We start from the raw sequence: 25,293 nt of genomic DNA on the forward strand, positions 1-25,293 counted from the left end.
CCATAATTTAGTATTCATGTGTTTAGGTGGAATTTTTCTGCCCCACAGTCAGCTCTGTCCTCCCAGCCAGCTCCCAAATAGCCACATAGAGACTTCTTATTAATTATAAATGCTTGGCAGATAGCTTAGGCTTGTTACTAACTAGCTCTTACATCTTATTAACTTTGGGTGACTGTCAAGGCAGCCAGATGTCCCTGTCATTGGGTACTATTACACCCTCCTGGGGTCTTTTTTGGAGTTAAAGACTAAATAATCAGACTTAAAGTTTTTCTTAGTTATGATAAAAGGTAAATTAGATATAAAACTTCAGACTGACAAAGATAATAGAGTTTTTTCTCTAATTTTTCCAAATACTAATGGACTAAATATTGTAACTGTTATTCTTACTTGATAGCTGTTTTGTTATATATAGTTTTACTATGTTAAAGTTAAAACTTTCCTATTTAATTAGAAAAAAAGGGAGAAATTCTGTAGAATAATCCTTTTGTACACTGAATATGTATTACTCTCATTGGTTTAATAAAGAGCCAAATGGCCAATAGCTAGGCAGGAAAAAGTTAGGCAGGAGAGCCAGGCTGAGAGAACACTGGGAAGAAGCGGGGGCAGAGAAGTCACCAGCCAGATGAAGAAAAAGCAGGAGATGTATGTGCTGTGTTGAAAAAAGGTACCACCACGTGATAGAGCGTAGATAAGAAATACGGGTTAATTTAAGTTGTAAGAACTAGTTAATAACAAGGCTAAGCTATCAGCCAAGCATTTATAATTAATAAGTCTCTGTGTGGTTATTTGGGAGCCGTCTAGTGGGACAGAGCTGACTGGCAGGAAAGAAAAACCCCATCTACAAATGGCACCCCACATTGGGCACCAGATAATGTGATTTCTTTTACCATAAAATAAAACTTGGGGACAAATATTAAAGCTGAAAGTCTGAGATAATCACAAAGGACTGTGAAATACACTGCTACCTTTCACTTTCCTGGTGGAAAAGGCCAGCACAACATCTCAGCCCTGCCTGTTCACCTGGGATTCTCTCTTTCTTGAGTCTGCCAGGGAACTCTGTGATCCATTCTGCCCAGCTGAATGTGAACTCTGCCTCTAGAACCAACACCTGACTCTGTTGGACATCGGGCCACAAACGTAGACAAAATTCTGTAACACATGTGGCAGCCTGCAGTGAGGGGAGATGGCCACTGAGATGCTTAAAACATTGTGTCTAGGAAATTTACTCCCCTTTGCCTTAGGGGGCCAGAGTGCTGAGACTGGAAGCCATTCCTGCTTCTGCAGAGAACAGCAGGATGGGTTTCTCTGCAGCTTCTGTGACTTCCTGAAAACACGCAGGAAGGTGACAGTTTCCTTGTCATTTTGTACCAGCATTCTGACTTACTGCATCGGGGATGCATTAGAAATGCACATGCAGAAGAGGCAGATCTGAAGTCCACGATAGGCACTAGTGTGTTCTGTGATGAGGAAGTTGGAAGATGCAGAGAGCTACAAGAAACACAGTTCCTGCCCTCAAGAGGCTAGTCCAATTAACAGAGGAAAAGGAAATGCACAGAAATGTTTTAAAAAAAAATGGCCAGAGTGTAGAGAAGAGTGGATTACTTTTTTAAAAGGAATATATTAATTCTTTGTCCCAAAAGCAAAGCATGGAGGTTTACTAGTTCATTGACATGGTTGGACATGGGTAAATTCATAAATCCCAAAAGAAGTATTTATGGGGGGATTTTTTTTTTCCTCAGAGATCTTTTGTGTATGCTTGTTTAGTTTTATGCATGCGTAGTGAACCCGTAGTCATGGCTCCTTTGCCATTCTGACACAGAATTGGTGGCTGTGTCTACATATGTAGTGTTCCAGGGGAAATGCTTTGGTATCCAGCATTGTATAGATACAAGTATTTTTTCTTTAGTGAAGTGTTGGTTTTGCTGTGACACACATTTACACATGTTCTTTGTTTTTTGTTGCTCCTCCTGCCCCATTCCTTCCCTCTGTCCTGCTGACTTCCCTTTGCTGGCCTTCTCCCCTCCCCCATAGCCACCCTGCTCTTTATTTATTGTGTTTGGGGTGGGGTGTAAATGGGAGCCTGCCAGGCCACAGCATACAGACAGTGTCAGAAGACAGCTTCCCTATGCCCAGGGACCAAACTCAGGCCGGCAGGGTTACATGCAGGAGCTACCCTCCCTTCTACTTTACAATCACACGTGATCTGTACTCTCCCTGCCTCCCAAAGACATCTTTTTCCTACTTTGATGCTTCCTTTTCTAGTTTTATGAGCTACACCCGCACCCCTAGAAACATGTATAAAAATTAAAATCTAAGATCTGCATATGAGAGAATGTGGTGTCTGTTTTTCTGAATTTGAGTTACTTCAATTAATGTGCTTTCCATTTCCATCTATTTTCCTGTAAATGTCTTGATTTTTCCTTATAACTGAATAAAATTCCATTGTATGTATGCACATTTTATTTATTCATTTTTTTCCCACAGATTTTTAAAAGGTTCTGTGACTGAGAAGTTCAGAACCACCAGTACACAGAATGCTTCCATAGACTCGGACTTAGAGAACTTTTCATTTTCACCTCCATTTCAAGCCATTCTACTCAGTAGTTGACTACTTAAGATTAAATAATTAATTTTTGTGTCCGATATATTACAATTTATGCACCATGTTCTTTTTAGAAAACGGATGGATTGGGCCAGTGAGATGGCTCAGCAGGTAAAGGTGTGTGCTTCCAAGCCTGGTCACTTGAATTTGATTCCCAGTACTCACATAGTAGAAGGCAAGAACCATCTCCCAGAAGCTGTCTCTGACTTCATCCACACACACAATAAATAAATAAGGAAAGGAAGGCAATATTAAACAGCAAAGCAGAGATAATTGAACGTGTTCTTCCTGAGTCTTGCATGCCATGTTTTGAACACTTTCTAGGGTAGTTAGCTGGCTGATACGTTCTGTAGCATCAGCACAGTCCACATTTGTACCTTTGGTCAGAGAGAGCCATCATTGCCACTACTTCTTAGACAAGGACACTGAGGCTCGGGGAGTAACTGAAGTCGCGGTCTCTAAGACTCAGGCGAGCGTGGTTAACCCTCTGTGTGCACCTGATGCCTGGGCTGCTCTTTCTCAGCAGCTTGTTTGGTCTGTGATTTAGGAACTGCTTTGCAACTTCTCCAGAGAGCAAACAAAAGCAGCTCTTCAAAATTAGTTTTCTTAGCCTCAGGTGGTGGCATATGCCTTTAATCCTATCACCTGGGAGGCAGAGAGGCTGATCTCGGTACCTCTGAGGCCAGCCTGGTCTACATAGGGAATTCCAAGATAGACAGTCAGGGCCTGACAGAGAGAATTTGTCTCAGAAAACATAAACAAACAAAAAACTCCAACTAACTAACTAACTAACTAACTAACTAACTAACTAAATAAATAAATAAAGTTCCCATGACTTCTAGTGGTTTCTTTTTGAATGTCAAAATACCTTTTGAAGTGAATGGGCCTTTGTAGTTGCTGGCCACTGAGCTTGAGTGAACTAACTGTTACTAGGCTCAACCTTCAGCATAAAAGAACACATGTTCATCCAAAGCTAGATGGTTTGATCAGATTTAGAAATTGTATTATGCTATTTTTATATTTATATAATAAACTTGTATGAAAATTATTATTGTAAATGTACCAGCATGTGGAAAGAAATGTCTCCAACCTCGAGTCTCACACGGTGCCTTGTGTAGCCTTCTACTGATATTACCTCTAAAGACAAGGCCTCCTGATGGATCTGTTTGCCCATGCCCTGTGTTAGATATGATAGAAAGGGTAGAAATGTGAAAACATTCCATTATTTGAGCCATCTTTAATTTGTGATGCTGAGTTGAAAGGAGCATTGGGAGATAGGCCACTCATTTTTCAGTGTAGAAGTATGTATTTATATATAATTATTATGTAATTAAGCACTTAGGAATATACCATAAAATATTGTAGCCTAAGGGCTAAACAAAGTATAAGTTTAAAATCTTTTATGGTTTTGTTGATCAAACCCTTTTTTGGAAAAAAATTGAAGTATACTTATATTTTCAAAGTATACTTAATACTCTGATTTTTTGTTTTTTATTTTTTAGGTAAAGCACTGACATTTCTTCTGCTACAGCCACCAAGTCCCAAACTTCCTCCTCATAGCACCATCCGGAGAACTGCCATTGACCTGATTGGACGAGGGTTCACTGTGTGGGAACCTTACATGGATGTGTCTGCTGTTCTGATGGGGCTTCTGGAGCTGTGTGCAGACGCTGAGAAACAACTCGCCAAGTATGTGTGAATTCCAGTGGGCTAGTGCGTTGCTGTTGGAGGTATTGGTTAGACTTTAGAAACTGTGTTTAATCAGCAGTAAATCCACGGGGCATGATAGCCATACTGGTAGCCACAGCACTCAGGATGCCAATTCCGGAGGATTGCTCCAAGTTCAAAGCCAGACAGTAAGACCCTGTCTCAAAAAACAAAAACAAAACATAACAATACAAACTCAACAAAACAGAAAATTGAAATGTAGCTTGAGACAATGAATGATCTATTACATAATTTTCAAATTGTGTTTACTATACCTTGAGACATTACTGATTAATAATTATGTAAACATATTGTTCATAAGAAAAATGATAGGCATAATTGGTACTAGATCAAAACTGTTTTACTAATAGAAGATTGGACTAGACAATTTGGAGACTTGCTCCTCTACATTCCTGTTAATTTTTAAATTAACCTTATTGGCATTTCCTTTGCATGTAGTCAGTGACAAGTTGTATGATGATTGGAGTTGGGAAGGTAGGATGACTCAGTGAGCACAGATACTTGCCACCAAGACTGACAATCTGAAGTTCAATCTCTTGGCCCCATATGATGGAAGAAAAGAACCAATTTCTGCAAGTTGTCCTATGATCTCCCCTGATGCACACTCACTAAGTAAATGAAATGCATTTAATTTTTAATATACCATAATCATTGCTTTAAAAATAACAAAAGAGGAAAGTGTACAGAAAGAGTTGCTAACCTGAAATGAGTGGGAACACTTGCTGATAAACTGACTAGGAGTTGTGGTGGAAAAGATGGGCATTGGTGCTCTCTTAGAGCCCAGTATCCTGATTCCAGGAAAACATCTCTCTTTTGGGTGTATTATGCAAGTGGCATAAACTTGGTGATTATCAACAAAAGTAAACTGACAATGTACAGCCATCACAACTGCCTAGTCCCCAGTAGTGCTGACCCCAATAGCCACCATTGTCCATTAAGCAGTTTCTCCCATTCCTGTCTACATGCCTTAGGAAACACTAATCTTCGGCCTTTCTTAAATTTGCCTGTCCTGGGTAGTTCACAGAAATGAACCTGTGCATCCTGCAGTCTTTGATGATTCACTTCTTTCACTTATCCCTCTTAGAGTCCATTCCTATTGTAGTGTGTTTCACTGTTTTATTTTGTATTTTAGCTGGATTCCATCCCACCTACTGTTAGACAGTGTCTTGTTTATCTGTTGATAGACATGTAGCTATTTTTCACCTTTTGGTCTTGTGAACAGAGCTACTGTGAACATTCATATGTAAGTGTTTATGTGGGAACTCATTTTCATTTTCAAAGTGGAATTACTAGGGCTTATAATTCCAGGTTTAAATTTTCCAGGAGCTACCAAACAATTTTTCATAGCAGCTGAATTTTCATTATCTTCAGCACTGTACAAACAAGATTTCCATTTTTCTGTCTACTTTTTAAAGTAGTTCATCCTAGTGAATATAAAGTGGTAGAAATTCCTCAATTGTCCCATGATGCTTCTCTCTATAAGAATGAATGACATTCCAGTGTCGTCATTGTTGACCTTTTTAAAAACTAAAATGATCGATCTTTGCTTCATGGCTGCTTTCCCTTATGCCACAGTTCCCTCTAGTTACAGCACGTGGGGACCTGCTGTCTTTCTGCTCGATGTGCTAAGTACACTAAGTGGAAGCCGGAGAGACAACTGAAGGCTGGAATACAGTGCTGTGACTTTGCTGACAGATTAGCCATCCATTGCCCAGTGCCCCAGGTTAACTGGTAGGAGGAGAGTATTCACTGCAAACCTAGACAGCTGCTTTCCTCTCTTACCTCTTGTCACACCTCCATGTTTTCTAATGTCACCTCTAGGTCTCCCTAGCTACCTGAATGGAATTAAAATGTCTGTTTCAAAAGGTTGATGCTAAATGAGATTATGTTTGCAAAGAACTGAGAGGAGTGGTTAGCACATCTTAAGTGTTTTCATTTGTTTCTCCGTTACTATGATAAACATTCTGTCGAAAAACAACTTAGAACAGAAAGGGCTTATTTCCTTTATACTTTCCAAGTCACAGTCTGTCACTGAGAGAAGTCAAGGGAAGACCTTGAAGCCAAAACCATGGAGGAATACTGAGCTAGCTTTCCTACGCATATAGCACATAACTACCTAGGGATGGTATTGCCCACAGTGCATTGGGTCCTTCTATATCAGTTAGCAATCAAGACGATGTCCCGCAGACATGCCCACAACACAATCTAATAGAGGCAGCCAGGTGACTCGGGTTGAAAATAAAAACTAACCAGAACACTAAGAGACTGATGACGTTACTATGGTAGTTGTGTAAGTGGTGATGTAGTTGTGATGGTTCTAGTGTTCAACAGATTACAAACTGGCAATGAGCAGTTTTGTGGATTAGTGGCCAGAATGGTTTCTGGTAAAGGAGGGCAGCGGATATTTCTCAGGTGACTTTTGGAATTAGGAGGGAATGCTGGCCTATAAGTTTACACCAATAGTACAAGGCAGCTGGTCTTTGTGCAAATCTCCAGAACATATTTTCTACCTTTAGCCTCCTCCTGACTCACTGTTGTGTACCCACAGGAGAACACAGCATGGGCTGCACATCCTGAAGCTTTCTTGCTTTATCATGAGAAGCATGTAATATGTTTAATTATCCAATATGGTAGTTTGTTTTCAAATATGACCAAACCCAATTTCACAAGTTTATATGCTCTATTCTGTTACCTGGAATGAATGGTAGGTTTCATTTTAGTTTTAGTGTTAACAATTTTGTTTTTAAAATAAGTTTACATCAAGCTTATATCAGCAAAGTAAACATGTATATATGCCTCATCTACAGAGAGTATGTCAAGAGACATAAATCCTATAGTTTTCAGTAGGTAATTTAAATCTTGCTATTACATCCTTTCTGTCACAAAGATTAGTATGACTTTCTCTACACAGCTCTGAATAAATGAATGTATCAGCATGTAGCCTTGAGGAGTCCAATGTACTTTTCATCATGATAAATTGCATAATAAGCAAGAAAATGTTTGCTTATTAATCTCTAACAAGATTTAGATTGAAAATGGCCTCTTACACCCATGACACACTTGGTAGAGCCTAAGGAGTACTGAGAAGGGGAAGTTGAGCAGCAGTGTCCGAGGGCTTAAAGGTGACTCTCCCCCACCCCCACCCCACCCCTCGTGCCCTGCTGGGGCTGATTTACTGTCTACACAATAAGGGGGCTCAACTGCCTTGCTTCTTTCTGTCTATGATGCTAAGCCTGCTGTGTGAAAATGCTTTTACCTTGACGAATGCTTAAAATTTCAATTCACATTTATGGAAAGAGCAATCATTGCAAATATTTCTCTCTTTTTTCCCCAGTCTTGTAAGTTCATGAGGACAGGCTTGGGAGAGACAACTAGTTCTGAAGAGTATATATTATGGAAGAGTTCTTCCTCCCTCTCTTTCAAGTACTGCCTTTCCCTGTCAGAATGGAGTACTTAGAGTTTTTCCACAGACCTGTAGGTGCCTCAAGGTCAATAAGAGTGTTTCCCCAGAATTCATAACACCTTACTGTAGAATTCTGACTCATCACTTCTGCTAGTCACAACATCAGCACTTTTTTCTAATTTTTTCCAGATATTTTGCTTATAGGTGTGCTTACTAATTATGCAGGCATTTATTAACTAATATACGAAAGGGCCAGTGTTAGCTATTTCTAGTTTCAGGTGGAGTCAGGCAGATTCTGTCTCACAATGTCCAGGACATTGAGGCTGTGGGGTTGGTAAAGGGTTGGACAGGCTTGATGGAGTGAATTAAGAGGGCAAGCAGAAGGTGTGCCTGGATTTTCATATCAGAATAGTCTGTGGCGAAGAACAGGGACACACAACAGAACCAGGCTAGGCACTGCATGTCTTTAAACAGATCCCAAGTGAAAGTTAACTTCCTCTGAGCTAACAGCAGGGTGCAAACTAGGATTCACCCATCAAGAAATACAACAGCTTCCTTTCCAGCTGTCTTTGGGAAGTAGAAGGAAGGTTAGGCCAAAGGTTGGTTGTAACTGGAAGCTCCTTGCTTGTAGTTAGCACCTACTGTGTACACTGGTGTAAGATGGATCTGTGGGTTCAAAGTGGAGTCTTAAATTGATACATGGGAAATTAGGATCCACTTCTTGGAGCTCTTAGTGTAATTAATAAATAATTTAAGAATGGACTCAAATGGAAGCTCAAGGACAATTTTATTAGTGTTTAAAAGAAAAAAATGCCATGGCAAGCAAGCTGTAAATCTCAACAGCTTCCTGGAGGAGAATGGGGGTGAGGGAGGGCTCATACTGTGTAAGCTATCCTGTCCTGAAGGTCAGACACTTGACAGGCAAGCATCCACATAGCTGGGAGGATGCTTTAGGGAAAAGTAAGAAAGCCTAAAATGTTGGGGAGGCCCAAAGTGTTAAGCAATCCCTGCTTAGAAAAGACATAGAAGGAAGAAAGGGGAAATGCACAGTTCTGAGTAATTCAGAAAGGGGCAGGTGTACAAAGCTGCATGGCTGCCAGCCAGTAAGCTACAGTTCCAGGGTGAGCATTCTGGGAAGGAAAAGTGCACTATTCTCTTACAGGACTTGTTCTGCCTGCGTCCTTACCACGGGCTACTGTGAGCTGTCCTCTGCCCAAGGGGTGGTTCTTTAGCTAAGTGGAGTGTTAGGTCATGGGCCAGGGATGAGATTTTGCTTAATGGACCTTTATTGCTTACTCTAACACACCCACCTCTGAAGAGGTGACCCTAAAATCATTGAGGAACTAAATTAGAGATCAGAGCCTTCCAAATTTCTGGCATCTCTGGCTATGGAGAGGCAGCCAGGGGCTCAAGGACATTTTTGGGTTTTGTCTAGAGAAAACTACTTCTCTTGGAAGTCTTTTTCCCCTAAACTACCTACCCAATTTCTCCCTCCTGTTGGGCCTTTATTGCTTACTCTACCAATATGCAATGCTACTTGGGGGTTTCTGTGCTGTTTATTGCAAACACGTTCACTTAGGTATACAGAAGCCCAAGGCAGTAAACATGGTTTTTCCCATTTTGCAAGTGCACACACACAGATCTTGTGTATGAATCTGTGAGAGACACCATCTCTTGTTTTCTAGATGGTAAAAATGACTGGGTTTAATTTCAGGTCTAGCTGACTCCAAAAGCTAAAGCTATAACACTATTCAAAATCTTAACACCCATAAATTAAAAGCAGCGTAAATAAAGATTACCAAAAAATGATCAGGGCATAATTTTAAATGTACTTTTGGATTTGGAATTTAATATGGAAATTTTCATTAAGGATTTGGTACCTTATAGAAATTAAAATTTTCATTTAAATATCACTAAAAAATTTTTAAAATAGAGAATGCTTTATTAATTTGATTGCCAGCCTTGCACAGGGGCCATGCTAATCTCTGATGGTTCCAGTTTTAGTATGTGTGCTGCCAAAACGAATACTCACTAAATTCTTTAAGTAGTGTGTTGGTTCTTACTTATTAGTGATGGTAGGCAGTGATTTTAAGAAAACTGTGTTTTAGAGATGACAGTCTCCATCAACTGCATCTGCCCGGTGCACTCGACATGAGAAGGGCTTGGCCCACTCCCGGACTCTCAGCTCCCATCCCACAGCTATTGTACTGAAGGCTTACGCTGTTTGTTTGGTGAGTGATCCACAGGTGATCTTTTATAAGGAGTTTCTTTAATGAACAAGAATGGTATATTTATTCAATGTGGACTGTATAATAACACAATGAGGTTGTATTTTCCTGAAATAACTGATAATTCAATTATTTGTAAATAATTGAACATCATAATTAATCCAGTTAATTGTGATAAATATAGAAACACAGTTTTTTGTTTTAAGAAGTCCTTTTTTAAAGATCTCTGTGGGTCTATATATACTAATAAAGTGTTAAAAATGTCAGACAAATCCTGCTTTCTAGGCAAGCAGGAAACTCCTGTGTTCTGGGAAGGCTAGACTCCTGGCTTTGTGCGACCTGTGATTCGGATTCTATTTGCCTAGGTCTCAGTGTAGGGCCTTTATTGTGAAAGAAGAGAGGAACACAGCCCAGCTGTTGAGGGGCCATGCCCATCATGTGCTGCCACAGCTGAGGACGAGGGGATTACAGCAAGTCTGTGCCTTTTAGGGCCTTGTCACAGCTTACCAAACACAGAGGGGGAAACAGCTACTGGAAGCCAAGAATCTTTGATAAACAGAGAAGCACCACACATTGGAAAGGTTCCTTTTGAACTATCTAGAGTTAGAAGAATTGAGTATTTCAACTCAAACTCAACCATTTCTATTAAGTTTGGGCTGTAGAGAGAAACATGCTACAAATACAAACATGTTTTAGAATTCTACATTGAACAATTTTTTCTATTCCGAAAAATTCACTTATAAGGGTTTATAACCTGAAGACGCCCTTTGCATAAACCAGCTCAGCAAGCATAGTTTTTTTTACTTACCGTGACTATATGCAGCCTGCAGGAAATACTTCTAAAAGGTCCATGTTTGGAGGAGTAGGGAAAATGTGTCTCTGAGCTTTAGAAATGAATATTGCCTGGAGTTATACAATGAAGCTCTAGGCACTGATGAGATGGCTCAGTGAGTAAAGGCACTTGCTGACCAACAGTCCAAGCCTGGTGACCTGAGTTTCCTCCCCAGGACCCACAGAAAAGTAGATGGTGAGTTCCAGCTCCCCAGACTTGTCCTCTCACCTCCACAAGTGTATCAGCATGCATGCATGCATTCATACACAACAATACTAGTAAAAATTTTAAATAGTTTTGAAAATGAAGCTCCAACTTGACACAGAGGAATTATGTATTCTTTATTCAGTTGGAAAAAGATATTGGAAACAGATGTTAACACACCAGTGTTCCCAGGAAAGCGTAGGATGGAAGTCCTGTAATTTAGAATTAATTAATTAATTAATTAATTAAGTCATATAATTAAAACATGTTTAAAACAATGTTAGCTTTCTTTGTGCTTGATATGGACTGTTTCAAAGCCTTATTACTGGTGTCTAAGATTTATAGGCTGTTTTGCAGAAAGTTTAATGTTTTCCTGGAATGTATACTTACAGTATTCCTTAACTTGACAGAGGGTGATGTCTCACAGTCTTAGATGGTAACATTTTACTAAAATGTTCTTCATAAAATGATTTTCCTAAAATGGAACAAGCCTTAGAATTGGGTTAATGAACAGTCAGTCATGAGAAGAGGGAGCTCTGCCTGAGGGGGCTATGCTTATATTCATGTTATTTATCTATAATAGCATTCATCTCTGATATTGTGATTAGATAGGCATGTGTGTGTGTGTGTATGTGTGTGTGTGTGTGTGTGTGTGTGTGTGTGTGTGTGTGTGTGTGTAAGTCCTGAGTAAAACAGTCTGTGATGGCCAATTTCTGTAGAATAAAGACTAAACCCAAAGGCCTAGCCTATAGATGTATAAAACGAATGAGCTACACAATAGCCCATGAGCAGGATCAAGAGTACAGAGTAAGGCTGGGTCTACACACAGGTTCCAGAAACAGACAAACAGCCCTTCCCCTCCAAGCCTCTTGTTCAGATAGAATCCCACACTAAGATGCATAGTACACAAATAAGAGAGAACAGGAGCATGGCTAAGCAAGCATCTGTGGAGCGAGATGATGAGTCCTGTGGACATACGCCAAGTAGTGGGATAGCTGGGTCGTTCTGTAGATCTATCTTGAGCTTTCTGAGAAGTCTCTACCCTGCTTTCCAGAGTGGCTGTTCCACTTTGCAGTTGCCCTGAGGATGAGGGTGCCCTGTCCCCACATCCTCACCGGCACTTGTTGTCATTTTATTTTAGTTTAGTTTTTTGATCTTAGACTTCTGACTGGGGTAAAATGAAATATCAAAGTAGTTTTAATTTTCATTTCCCTAATTGCTAAGGATGTTGAACATTTATAAAGACATTTCTTAGCCATTTTTATTCCTTCTTTTAGGAGTTCTCTGTTATGGTGACAGCTCATTTTTAAATTGGTATTATTCTTGATTATCTGGTTGTTGTTGTTGTTTTTTAAGTTCTTTGTATAATCCAGAGGATAATTCTAGCTTTGGGGTGGGGGGATATTCATTCACACTGTAAACTCTGAGCCTGCATTTGCATTGATTAAATAAAATTATCCTTGGGTGAGGAGGCTGAGTTAGCAACTAGTTGACAGAAAGCAATCATAGAACATCAGAGGACATCTGGAAGAGATAAAGAGATGCACTGGAAGGGAGGGGTTTTGAGTGGAGCAGCCTTTTCTGTTTTGGTGGAGTGGAAGGACAGGCTTTTTGGGAGACACCAGCAAGGAGAGGTTAGCTAAGTGCTACTCAACCTCTCTTGAGATAGCAGGTTTTCACTCCAGCCTTTGAGTCTTGAGTTTTTGTTTTGTTTTGTTTGTTTTGTTTTTATAAATAGAATGATAGAGACTTAGTTAAAGCTACCTTTAGTGGCAATGGCAGAGCCAGTGCCTGTGAGAACAGAATTCACGCCAGGCTGAGGCCTGAGTGACCAGGCCACTGTCAGAGAAGCAGGCTGGGAACTGTGGACTCCCAATCGCTGACTGAGATAGCAGTAGATGAAGGCACAGCTGCCATGCTGAAGATAAAACAACACTAGCTCTGAATCTTTAGATTTGGTGTATAATCTAAAGTAACCACAGAAGCCAGAAAAGTAGAAAGGGACCATGGAGAGGACAGGGGAGAAAGGAGCTCTAGAAAGAGGGTGAACAATACAAAGAGGCTATGTGTGGAAAATGGGAAAATGGGATGGGAAGACATTGGGAAGGGGGTGGGAGAGTAATGTAGCTGAAGAGGGAGGAAGGGGACATAAGTAGTACTAAGGATGTTTGAAATACCTATAGGGAAACATGTTGTTTTATAAGCTTACTACACACACACACACACACACGAGTTACACCACATGAGGTGAGGTGATTAATTCTCCTCACCAAAGCCATAGACTAACTACCTAACAAAAAGCCCAGTTTCAGGAATTGAAAACCTCCCTCAGTTGTTGGTTGGGGTGGAGGTGGGGATAATCCAAGAGCCTCTCAAAACAGTATAGATTGTTGCCATTACCCTTGCTTGCTTCCCAGAACTTGAAAGTAAGTAAGACCTGATTGCTGAAGATACTACACACTTTGGACAAAAGATTTAGAGGAATGAGCTAAACTGTTCTAGAAGTCTCCTGCCTGAGGACTAGCTTTCATGGTGTGGACAGGAGCTATGCAAGCTGCCAAGGGAGAAGAGCAAACACTAGGCCTTTCCTGGCTATGCAGCCTAGGAGCCACAGCAATGGGCAGCCTAGCCAGATATTCCCAATAGTGTTGTCGTGGCTTTTATCTTGGCAGTAACCGACAACTGTCTAGTTGAACTCAATAGGAGAGAAGTCATGTCTGGTACTGTAAACCCAGTCAACTATCTGTCCTTGGAGCAATCATAGGCCCTAGAGGAGAGCCAACTTCTGCCACCTTCCTAAGCCAATGTACTTTCTAACTCTATTGTAAATACTTAGACCTATACACGGAGGCAAGTTCTCACTCTCTTCAAAGGTGTTTCTTTCTGCAGCAGATAGAGACTGTTAGAAAGATCCACAACTGGTCACAACACAGGAAATAAGTGACTGTGGGGTGCCCACCCCTAACTGCTACAGCTACAGCACAGTCCCTACACTAAGGCTCAGAGAAAATCCCGAAATATGAGCCCCTGCCCCCTCCAAAAGGGTAAGAGCCAGAGGACCAGGATGCCTGCTGCAGATAGTGTCATCTAAACACAACATAGAAGCTATACCCTGTTGCTGAGAGGAAGAATTAGTCTTCTCTAGAGATGAGCCCCTGATAGGTTATTCAATCCTAAATGGGCAGTCCCAAACATGTCAACATAAAAGCAACACTAAATGGACTTAGTAAGTTATATAAATTTGACAATAATGATTAAAGAAAAGAGGTCATAAGTTAGAGGGGTGTATAGCATAGGAGAAGTTGGGGTTGAGAGAAAGGTGGAAATGATGCAAATATAGTACTCATGTATGAAATTTTAAAAACAAATTAAAAATAAAACATATTACACATGCAATGCACTCTACACTTTAAAAGTAACTACATGTATCCATAACTATCTATTCTATTTCCTTTTCCTAGGGAGATATATCTATGTCTTCCCATACCCCCAGTACACACTCTATATCTATCCTCTTTGATTCTACAGATTGTAGCTTGGTGTCATTGACTTAATAGCTACTATCCACCTATAAGAGAAAAAATACCTTATTTGTCTTTCTGGGTCTGGGTTTCCTTGCTTAGGATGATTTTTTTCTAGTTCCATCCTTTTGCCTGCAGATTTCATGTTGTCATTTTTTAAACAGCTGAGTAATAGTCCATTGTATAAATGTACCACATTTTCTTTATCCATTTATCTGTTAACAGACATCTAGGTTGTTTCCTATTTTTGTCTATTACGAGTAGAGCAGCAGTGAACATGGTTGAGCAAGGATCTCTGTGATGGGATGATGTGACCTCTGGGTATATGCCTAAGAGTGGTACAGCTGGATCTTGAGGTAGATCATCCTGGGGACCTTCAATATTGACTTCCATAGTGGCTGTATAAATTTGCAGTCCCACTAGTGTGGTTAAGTGTTCCCCTTACTTCACAACCTCACCAGTATGACTGCCATTTGTTTTAGTTATCTTAGCCATTTTTCACAGGTGTACTTTGGTGAAATCTCAAAGTAGTTTTGATTTGCATTTCCCTGATGGCTAAGGATGTTGTATATTTAAGTGTTTCACAGCCCTTTGAATTTCCTCTTTGGAAATTCTCTTTTTAGACCTTTGCACAATTTTTTAATTAGGTTATTTGTTTTGTTGATATCTAGTATTTTGAATTCTTTATATATTTTGTATATTAGCCCTCTATAGAATATGTAGTTGGTAAAAAAAAAAAAAATCTTTCCCATTCTGTAGGCTTCTGCTTTGTTTGAAAGATGATGTCCTTTGCCACACAGAACCTTTTCAGTTTCATGAAATCTGATTTTTTTTTAAATTGTTGATCTTAGTGCCTGTGTTAACAATGTTCTGGTCAGAAAGTCTTTTCCTGTGCCAATGAGTTCAAGGCTATTTCTCACTTTCTCTTCTATCAGATTCAGTGTGTCACGTTTTATATTGAGGTCTTTGATCCATCCATTTGGAGTTGAGTTTTATGTGGGGTGATCGGTATGCATCTATTTGGATTCCTCAACATGCAGACACAGTTTGACCAGCACCATTTGTTGAAGATGCTTTTCTTTTTTCCACTGTGCATTTCTGACTTCTTCATCAATAATCAGGTGACCATAGGTGTGTGGATTTATGTCTGGGTCTTCGATTTCATTCCATTGATCACCGTGCGGTTTTTATTACTATAGCTCTGTAATACAACTTGAAATCCAGTATGGTAATGACTCTCACAGTTCCTGTATTATTAAGGATTGTATTTGCTGTTCTGGTTTGTTTGTGTTTCTATTTGATGCTGAAAATTTTGTCCTTTCAAGATCTATGAAGAAGTTTGTTGGAATTTTGATGGGGATTGCATTGAATCTGTAGAATGTTTTTGTAGATTGTCCATTTTTACAATGTTAATCTTACTGATCCATGAGTATGGAAGATCTTTCCATCTTCTATCTTCTTTGATTTCTTTCTTCAAAGACTTGACCTTTTTATCATATAAGATTTTCACATGCTTGGTTAGAGTTGCTCAAGATATCTTATGTTATTTGAGGCTATTATGAAAGGTATTGTTTATAGCCATAAGTTTCTCCAGTCCCACCCAACCCCATAGTCCCGTGTTTCTCTGGTCTCACCTGGCCCTGTGGTCCTGCAGCCATTTATAAAATAATCATTCAGAAGCCTAATAGTAATTGCAAATTATATGGCCTATGGCTCAGGCTTCTTGTTAGCTAGCTCTTATAACTTAACTCAACCATAACTATTAATCTATGTATCACCACGTGTTCCGTGGCTTTACCTGCGTCCCATTACATGTTGCTCCTTGGACCGCAGTTTGGTGTCTCCCCTTACTCTCCTTTCTCCTCTCACTGTCTCTCTTGGATTTTCCCACCTGGCTCCATCCTGCCCTGCCATAGGCCAATGCAGCTTTATTTATTAGCCAATGGGAGCAGCACATATTCACAGTAAAAAGAAAGACATCCCACAGCAATTGTTTCCCTGATTTCTTTCTCAGTCCATTTGTCATTTGTGTATAGAAAGGTTGCTGATTTTTCTGAGTTAATTTGTATTTACCTTCTTTGCTGAAAGTGTTTATCACCTGTTGAGTTTCCGGTGGAATTTTTAGGGTCACTTATGTTTACTATCATATTATCTACAAGTAAAGATACTTTGAATTCTTCCTTTCCAATTTGTATACTCTTGATCTCCTTCAGTTGTCTTACTGCTTTAGCTAAGACTTCAGGTTATACTGAATAGGTATGGAGAGTGTGGACAGCCTTGCCTTGTTTCTGATTTTCATGGGATTGCTTTGCATTTCTCTATATTTACATTGATATTGACTAAGGGTTTGCTGTAAACTGCCTTTATTATGTTGTGGTATGTCTCTTGTATCCCTAATCCCTCCAAGACTGTTTATTTGTTTGTTTTGTTTTTTTCTAGACAAGGTTTCTCTGTATAATCTTGGTTATCCTGCAACTCACTCTATAGACCAGGCTGGCCTCAAACTTAGAGATCCGCCTACTTTTACAGACTGAGTGTTGGGATTAAAGGCATGCACCATCACATCGGTCTGTCTCAGGGACTTTTTGTCATGAAAGGGCATTGGATTTCATCAGAGGTCTTTTGTGCATCTAATGAGATGATCATGTGGGTTTTGTCTTTTAGTTTGTTTGTATGGTGGGTTACATTTATCAATTTACTTATGTTAAACCATCTTTGCATCTCTGGGATGAAGCATACTTGATCGTGATGGGTGATCTTTTTGATGTGTTTGTGAATTTGGTTTGCAGGTACTTTGTTGAGAATTTTTGCATCTGTGTTCATAAGGAAAATTGGTCTGTAATTCTTTCTCTTTGTTGGGTCTTTATGTAGTGTAGATATCAGGGTAAGTATGCTCCCAAGCAGTAGGTCTGACTACACTCTATCTTCCTGTTCTCAAAGTTCAAGATTCTGATGGAGGGACTCACGCACACAAGTGTGCACATGAATTCCTCCTCATATATATGTTCACTATCCACCAAACCTAATCAGCAGTGTGAAAATAGGTGTTTGATTTACTTTCATCTTCATTGACTTGTGGCTTTTCTTCAGACTGTGCCCTTCACTAAACCTTAACATTTTTTCTTACCATAAATTTGGTGATCCTCCCCAATTTACATGGTCTTTTGCTGATGTGAGAAAAGGGTAATCTGTGGTTAGGCCTTTCAATTGAAGTGAGTGACTTGTCTTCCTCTTCGTTTTGCTGTATAATTCTCGAGCTATTTTTCATTACAAGAAGCGTCTATTGTCCACATATAGTTCTGTCTCCTTTTCTTTCTTCCTCTCTTTTCCCTTCCCACTCATAATTTCTCCCCCATGCAAGGACCTGAAACAGGGTAGAAGTGAGAATTTTCTGCTATGCTGGAAGCCAGCCAGCCCCAGCAATCCTGCTTAAAGCTTAGATTACAGGTATTTACTCATACTCTGGGTTCTGAGATCCAAGTTCTGGTCCCTAGGATGGTGGAGCAAGCACTCTTAACTGCTGAGTGATCATTCCAGCCCCGAGATTTCTTATTCAGCTGAATTTGATCTTTTGAAGAGCTTTATGGCTTCTAGTTCTGTCACTTACTGTGATTAATCTTCTTTCAAATATTATGATCAACCCAATTGATAAGTGTAAGCTATTCTTCATTTAAACCATTATTGACGTTTAGTAAAACAAACAAAACCCCAGTATCTTAAAAAATTTCTACAAACTTTTCTCAGGGAAGCAGTCTAGCCATTAATCTAAAGCCACTAAATTTGGTCATGTGATAAGTTCATTAATTTAGTTCACCACAGTGTCACCATGCCCTGCTACTCTTTACTTTCTACAAAGGTCAGTGATTGTGAGAGACAGTAATCTCCCTTACTGATGGGGACACATTCCAAGACTCCCATGGATTCACAAAGCCATGGTAATCCCAAACCTTTTATATGCATTGTTTTTCCTTTACATAGAGACCTGTAATACAGCTGAATTTATAGTTGTGCACTGTAAGATATTAAAAAACAATAAAATTGAATAATCATAACAACATAGTGTAATAAGAGTTATGTGACTATCAAATATGAAATTGTACTATGTTTTCTGGTTGTTTTTCTTTGGGTGGGTGGGTAGTACTTACATGAAGAGACAAGTAAGATGAACCGTATGTATAAGCATTGGGATACAGTGTTATGTATTTCCAGAGAGCCATCTACACACAAGTATTGCTAATACCTTCACAGTTTTCTGGCAAAAGTGACCACAAAGACAGCATATACTGTATGTGTACTCAGGGCAAAGTCATGGTATTCATATACCAAACAATATGCAGCATAAGATTTTATCACATTACTCTAAATTTCATGCATTTTAAAATCTATTAATTATTGCTGGAATTTTCCATTTAACCTTTTTAGGAAACCTGGAAAGCAAATATGAAGGGACCAAGGTGCACCAGTACCTTTGGTCCTCACTTAACTTTTCTTAACATGATTTTTCATTTGTAAAATGTCTTTATCACCTTGTAGGAATGTTTGGGGCAAATACAAGAAGACATGAAATAGAACACAAGCTAGCCCAGCTTGAGTCCTAGAGCCTGAGTTCTAGTTCTAGCCTGTGTGTCTGGTTCCTTTCTCCTGTGTTGAACTTTCCTGATATGGGATGGACTCCCCAGGAAACCGATGTTCCTTTTCCCCACTGACTGGTTTTACAAAAGTTAACTTTGGTTTGTTCAGAATTACTCAATTAACTTACCATTTTGGGTTGTGTCCCCCCTTCAATATCATCAGCCCCATTCATCTGATTTGTTGAAAATAAAAGGAAACAGTGCGAGGTATCTAAAATATTTAACTAGCTTTTGCACCTTGAAAGAAATTGACCTAAAATGTGGATATATAAAATAGTTAATAAGCAATCCACTCTCAAGTCTCATCCTCAGGTAGTAAACATTTCCATACTCAATTTGAAGTGGTAACTTTTAACATAGAAGAGAGACTGGCTAGCTGCCATCCTGCTTAACACCCCTTTCTATTCCCTGGGACCCAGGAGCACCAGGTCATGCAGCCCTCACTTTCCATTTTCATTTGGTTCAGGATATGCATTTGTTCTCAAAGCTTGTTTTCCTTTCCTTTTTTTTTTTTTTTTTTTTTGGTAAATATCAAAGAAAGTCTGTGTGTACCCTTCTCATCTGAGTCTCTACTTTGTAGCTACCCTAAGTTTGGAAAAAAGCTTGGCGAGAGTTACATCTATTAACAACCTTTTAAGCAGTGGTTTTCAGCCTTCCTAATGCTGTGGCCCTTTAATACAATTCCTCATGTTGTGGTGACTCCCACTCCCAACCATAAAATTATTTTTGTTGCTACTTTATAACTGTAATTTTGCTACTGTTATGAATCATAGTGTAAATATCTGATACTCAACCCCTGAAGGGATCACGACCCACAGGTTGAGAACCACTGCTTTCAAGTAGCACAATAGTCAAATTTTAAAGCAAAATTTTCTGCCATCAGTTCACCTCCTTTGAGGTTAAGAATAGTCATGTAACTCATCTTGATTTTCAACAAAAGTTAAGATAACTATTCTCAGGTTAATTATAGAGTGACCCATGAACTTTTTGAGAATGTTTATTAAATAAATCCAGTTTATACATTCAGATCATAGACTTGTTTAGAATACATTTTAATGGATCTTCACATGTTCATTTAAGTTAAAATTATTTAGCTAGAAAAATTATAACTGAATGCAACTAAAAAAACCTTCCTCTGTATAGTTACTATGTGGCTCCTTGACTAGATTTTAGTCAAAAGTCTTAGTGCTTTTCACACTAAGTGCATGTATACACACACACACACACACACACACACACACACACACACACACACACACACACACAACCACCAAGTGAGTTTAGTGATAAATAAGACTGCTCTCATATGACAGAGGTGCGAATGCATTATTAACACTGTGATATCAGGCCCCCATGTTCTCACAATCTAGAAAGATTCACTTCATTATGTACATCACTTTAAAAGGACTGTTTGCTGTCTCTTCCTTTGTTAAGAAATTTAATAGCAGCTTGTTTACTTTTATTTAAATGCTAACCGAGTGTCAGGTGTGCATGTGCTTACTAGTGGATGATTCTGAAAGTGCTAAGTGTGGGGTAGGCCAGCAGTATGGAGAGATTTCAAACTAAAAATAATAGCTAGCTAAAAGTCATTTTGCCCTTCTCAATTCTTTTTATAACTTTGCAAATAGGAATGAGTTTTGCTTCCTTTCGCAAAAGAGCCTCAATCATAGTTTTTTAACATGGCCTTATGAACAAATTATCTTTAAAACATCCAGCACAATATGCATCCCTACCTTAGCTTCGTGATGTGTATTCAGTAGTAGTTCTTGATAATTTGTTAACAAGGCATTTTTAACCTTTTGGACAGATGCACATACTGTTTTCAATCTTCATGGTTAATAATTCGATTTTGTATTTGATGCCAGAACACCCTGACTCTTAATCACTGCTCATTGTTGCAAGTCTATTATATTCTAACTGTTTGAGTGCTCTCATTGACCTTGAACTGACATTATAAGCTGTGTCTAATCTTTTGAGTCTATATTTCTAATGCTTCTTTTCTTTTTCCTTTTTTTCTGATCCCTGTTTAGCATCACAATGGGGCTGCCTCTGAGCCCCGCAGCTGACTCTGCCCGCTCTGCAAGGCATGCCCTTTCTCTCATTGCCACTGCCAGACCACCCGCCTTCATCACCACCATAGCTAAGGAGGTGAGCATCTGCCTTCATGGGCTGCATCTTCCCTTTCAGAGGAATTCCTCCGTACTGTAACTCAGGGGTCAGACCCACAAAGATTCTTTCTAGTTATAAAACAAAGCAAGTTGCTAGTATAGTGCTAAAATGAATGAATCATGTCTGCTTACGCACTGAATTCCACAGCTATGTGTTCAGGACGTGAGCTCTCATGTTCTTTTCTGTCCTTAGAACGAGCACACTTGTAATACTTGTACTTTTCAATATGAAATATAATAGGTCTATGTGAATTAAAAGGTATTAAAGGTATTTATGTTTCTCAAGTGTAAGCAAATACTTGGAATCAAAACTAAACTTATTTAGCAATGCTTCTCCAACTGTACACAAAAATGTAAGCCATAAAATTGCTGTTTGTTTTTCCTATTCTGTGTCACAGAGAAAGACTAGAAAGTCCATTGATTCCAGCATTCCTGGTGTTGTAACTAATTGCCCACATCCAGCTGACAGACTAGTAAAAAACAATGAACCGATTCTATGTTCTTTCCTAACATCTTAGTAGTGAGAGAAAAGGGAGCGTTCCTAAATGTTTTTAAAGCTTTGCTCCATTCTGGAATTAGTACTGTGCAGCTCAGTGTCCATAGGGTATGAGCTCTGTCTGGATTGCTTTTTCTATAGCAATGATGAACTTTTAAAATAGTAGATAGTTCTGAGTCTGCTCATATCCTGAAGCCTCCTGGGCCCACATCCGCTCCAGAGGGTTCCTTAGAGGCATGCTGTGAAGGAAGCTGGAAGGGAGGGGAGATGGTCCTGGGAGTAGTTTGTAGGGTCGATTATGAAGTAGTGCAGCCTTGAATTCATAGCTGAAATAAAGTTGTGGACTACAGGTGTGGAGTTAACAAGCTATGTTTGATTACACACAGGCTTACATGTTGTATACTTGTATCAAATCTGTGTGTTGTTTGAATGAATAGTTTTATTTAACTTGGAAAATTTTAACCAGTTTTTCCCATGCATGGAAGGTGGTAAAATTATCTTGAGGAAGTTTTACATTAGTCTGACAGGTCTTTATATTAATTATATTTCTGAACTTTATTTTGTATCATTTCCATAAGAAAATTTTTTAATGAAATGCTAGGATACTCATACCAAAACATTCATTTGGAAAAATCATTTGGATGGAGACAGGAGAAACAGTTCAAAGGTATCTTTAGCTACATAGAGTTTAAGCCCAGCTTGGGCTCCATGAGAGTCTGCCTCAAAATAAAATAAATAAATAAATAGATAGATAGATAGATAGATAGATAGATAGATAGATAGATAGATAAATAAATAAATAAGTGCCAGGAAGTTGTGGGATTTTATTAGGCCATACTTACTTAGTTTTTATTATACATAATGCTTTTTTTGTGATCAAAAAACAATTCCTGACCTACCCTGAGTGATGTATTTTTACAGTTCTGATCGACTGTATTTTTTTTTCTATAATCAATAGAAAGTAAACCAGTGCCTAAAAATGTAAGTCTGTGGGGAGTGGCAATTTCATCTACAGCATGGCAATTCTTTTGTAGGTACACAGACACACGGCCCTTGCAGCAAATACCCAGTCACAGCAGAGCATACACACAACAACCCTGGCAAGAGCTAAAGGGGAAATCCTGAGAGTCATTGAAATTCTCATTGAAAAAATGCCTACAGATGTTGTGGACCTTCTTGTGGAGGTGAGGATAGCCTGCTTCTAGTATACCTGTGCCTGCATTGAATACTTGAGGTTAAAATTAAGGGAGGAAGAAGGGAAGGAAAGAGGGAGGAAGGGAGCGGGAACGTGTCACATAACTGAGATTAATTAACCTCTGTGTTATTTCAATAGACCTTAAATCATTTCCTCAAAACTAAAATTGATTGCTATAGCCATTGACCAGTCACATGGAATTGATATACATTAGAATATTTTAAAGGCTTTGTTGTCACCAACATTCATTGTAAATAAAACCACTTACACTATGTGCTCTACACTAAAGCTCTACTGTGCATCTGCACACAGTCAGCTTTAGACGAAATGAGTCTGCTTCTACAGACAGGACCAAGGTTAACATGTAGCATTCCTAGGCTTCAAATAGCTCTTATTGTTTTTAAGTAAATACTAATCACACTATATGGATTTACATAGACAAAACAAGGCCCAATGGAATTACTTAAATTTTAGAAAATCAAGCATCTGAAGTTAACTTTCAATCTGTGTCTTTTCCTGTCAAAGGTCATGGACATCATCATGTACTGTCTTGAAGGATCTTTAGTTAAAAAGAAGGGTCTTCAGGAATGCTTTCCAGCTATCTGCAGGTAAAGAAGCTTCAACTGCATGCAAAATAATTGATTTTCGATAACAAATACTTAAACATTTTAGTGAGGTAAATGAGAAAACCAGGTATTAATCATTATTTGCTTAATTTCTAGAATAAGTCTGCACTTTGTGATAAGAACAGAAAAATAATGAACTAGTTATTTAATGAGTTCACAAGAACATTTTGCTTATGACTTAAAAGTACATTGCATGTCTGTTCTCACAGTCGACTCAAATTTTTATTTATGTTACAAAACTTCTGACTTAAGGAAAAATATACTTTCCAGCAACAGAAATCAGTAGATCACCTTTTCACTCACTAGTAAATTTTTTTTATTCATCTCTTTATTTTACATCCTGGCCACAGCCTCCCACCATCCTCCCCTCCCAGTCCCTATCCTCAGTCCCCACCCTACCCCAACCCATTCCAACCCCCCAAGTCCCCTCCTCTCCATCCAGGAAAGGGCAAGTCTCCCAAGAATATCAATAAAACATGGCATATCAAGTTGCAGTGTATTTTGAGAATAATGGGAGTCTTTGCACTGCGTCCTGTTAGTATGAGGGAGGAAACAAGAAAAGAAGGCAAGAAAGCTAAAACTTTGCAAATGGTACTGAATATATTAACTATAACTTAGAAATTTTATATAACATGAAATGAAGATGGCTTTTGCATTGAAATATAGTTCACCGTGTTTACTTTTTAATTGGATTTTTGGGTAAAAGTGCTTGTCCCATGAACCTGGCAACCTGAGTTTGTGCCTTGGCATTCACATGGTGAAGTGGAAGAGCTATAACCCCTGCAAATTGTATCATCGTCATCATAATGTATGAAATGGTTTTTTGTTTTGTTTTGTTTTGTTTTGTTTTTTCCAGGCAGGTCTCTGTGTAGTCCTGGCTGTCCTGGAACTCACTCTGTAGACCAGGCTGGCCTCGAACTCACAGAGATCCGCCTGCCTCTGCCTCCCAAGTGCTGGGATTAAAGGTGTGCACCACCGCCACCTGGCAGCAATTTTTAATTGGTCTAGAGTGTTTACAGTTTGGGGCACTTTGTTTTATTTTATTGTTTTTATGTTGTACAAATAGCACTTGAATCTGTCATAGGTAATTTTCCTTAGGGCACTCGGTTACTCAAAATGAGATATAATTCTTTTGTTTGTAAGGCTTCAGTGAGAGCCATCTTCTCTTTGCTTATTTCTCCAAGTACAATGTAGTATAAGTTATAGTCAGCAGTAAGGTTTCTGAGAACAGTGGCATGTCAGTGTGGCACTTCATCTGGTCACTTCCTAACATTTCTGCAACTGTGTGCAGAATGCCTTATGTTCTGTTTATCTGTGTGTCTATATTTTTCTATATACAGCAGAACTTACATCCTATTCTCATATTGTGCAGCTTGATTTTGCTTCCTAGATGTTAAAATGTGAGCACGAATAAAGTCATACTGTAACACACAAGTGCAGATGCTATAACACACATGTACAGATGCTGTAGCACACATGTACAAGTGCTATAGCACATGTGTACAGGTGCATTTTTTCTTGTTACATAAACTAGACAAATTAGAATAATGTCATTTTCTAACATTGGCTCTTTTGTACTGTTAACTGATTATAACTCCACATAGTTATTATTTTCCAAGCTAATGCTTTTCTAAAGAAATGCCCACATGAAAATGGACA

The 25,293-nt window shown here is 39.0% G+C and overlaps 1 protein-coding gene and 1 non-coding gene across 3 annotated transcripts in view; one reads left to right on the forward strand and one right to left on the reverse strand.

The window, feature by feature from the left end:
• The window catches only part of Wdr7 (WD repeat domain 7), a 296,825-nt gene that overhangs the window by 204,845 nt on the left and 66,687 nt on the right, over positions 1-25,293 (forward strand). For both annotated transcript variants that reach the window (XM_052742313.1, XM_052742314.1), the window contains 4 exons: positions 4,105-4,291; positions 21,180-21,297; positions 22,848-22,997; positions 23,534-23,616. In XM_052742313.1, the coding sequence (XP_052598273.1) occupies positions 4,105-4,291; positions 21,180-21,297; positions 22,848-22,997; positions 23,534-23,616 (538 nt within the window). The remainder of the gene's footprint in view (positions 1-4,104; positions 4,292-21,179; positions 21,298-22,847; positions 22,998-23,533; positions 23,617-25,293) is intronic.
• On the reverse strand, positions 9,659-9,761 carry LOC128113148 (U6 spliceosomal RNA). Its single transcript, XR_008219366.1, has one exon. It is a non-coding gene; the product is annotated as a U6 spliceosomal RNA (small nuclear RNA).

Source organism: Peromyscus californicus, unplaced genomic scaffold (assembly GCF_007827085.1).
Source record: "Peromyscus californicus insignis strain IS unplaced genomic scaffold, ASM782708v3 Scaffold_17__1_contigs__length_78620276, whole genome shotgun sequence".
Lineage (NCBI taxonomy): Eukaryota > Metazoa > Chordata > Mammalia > Rodentia > Cricetidae > Peromyscus > Peromyscus californicus.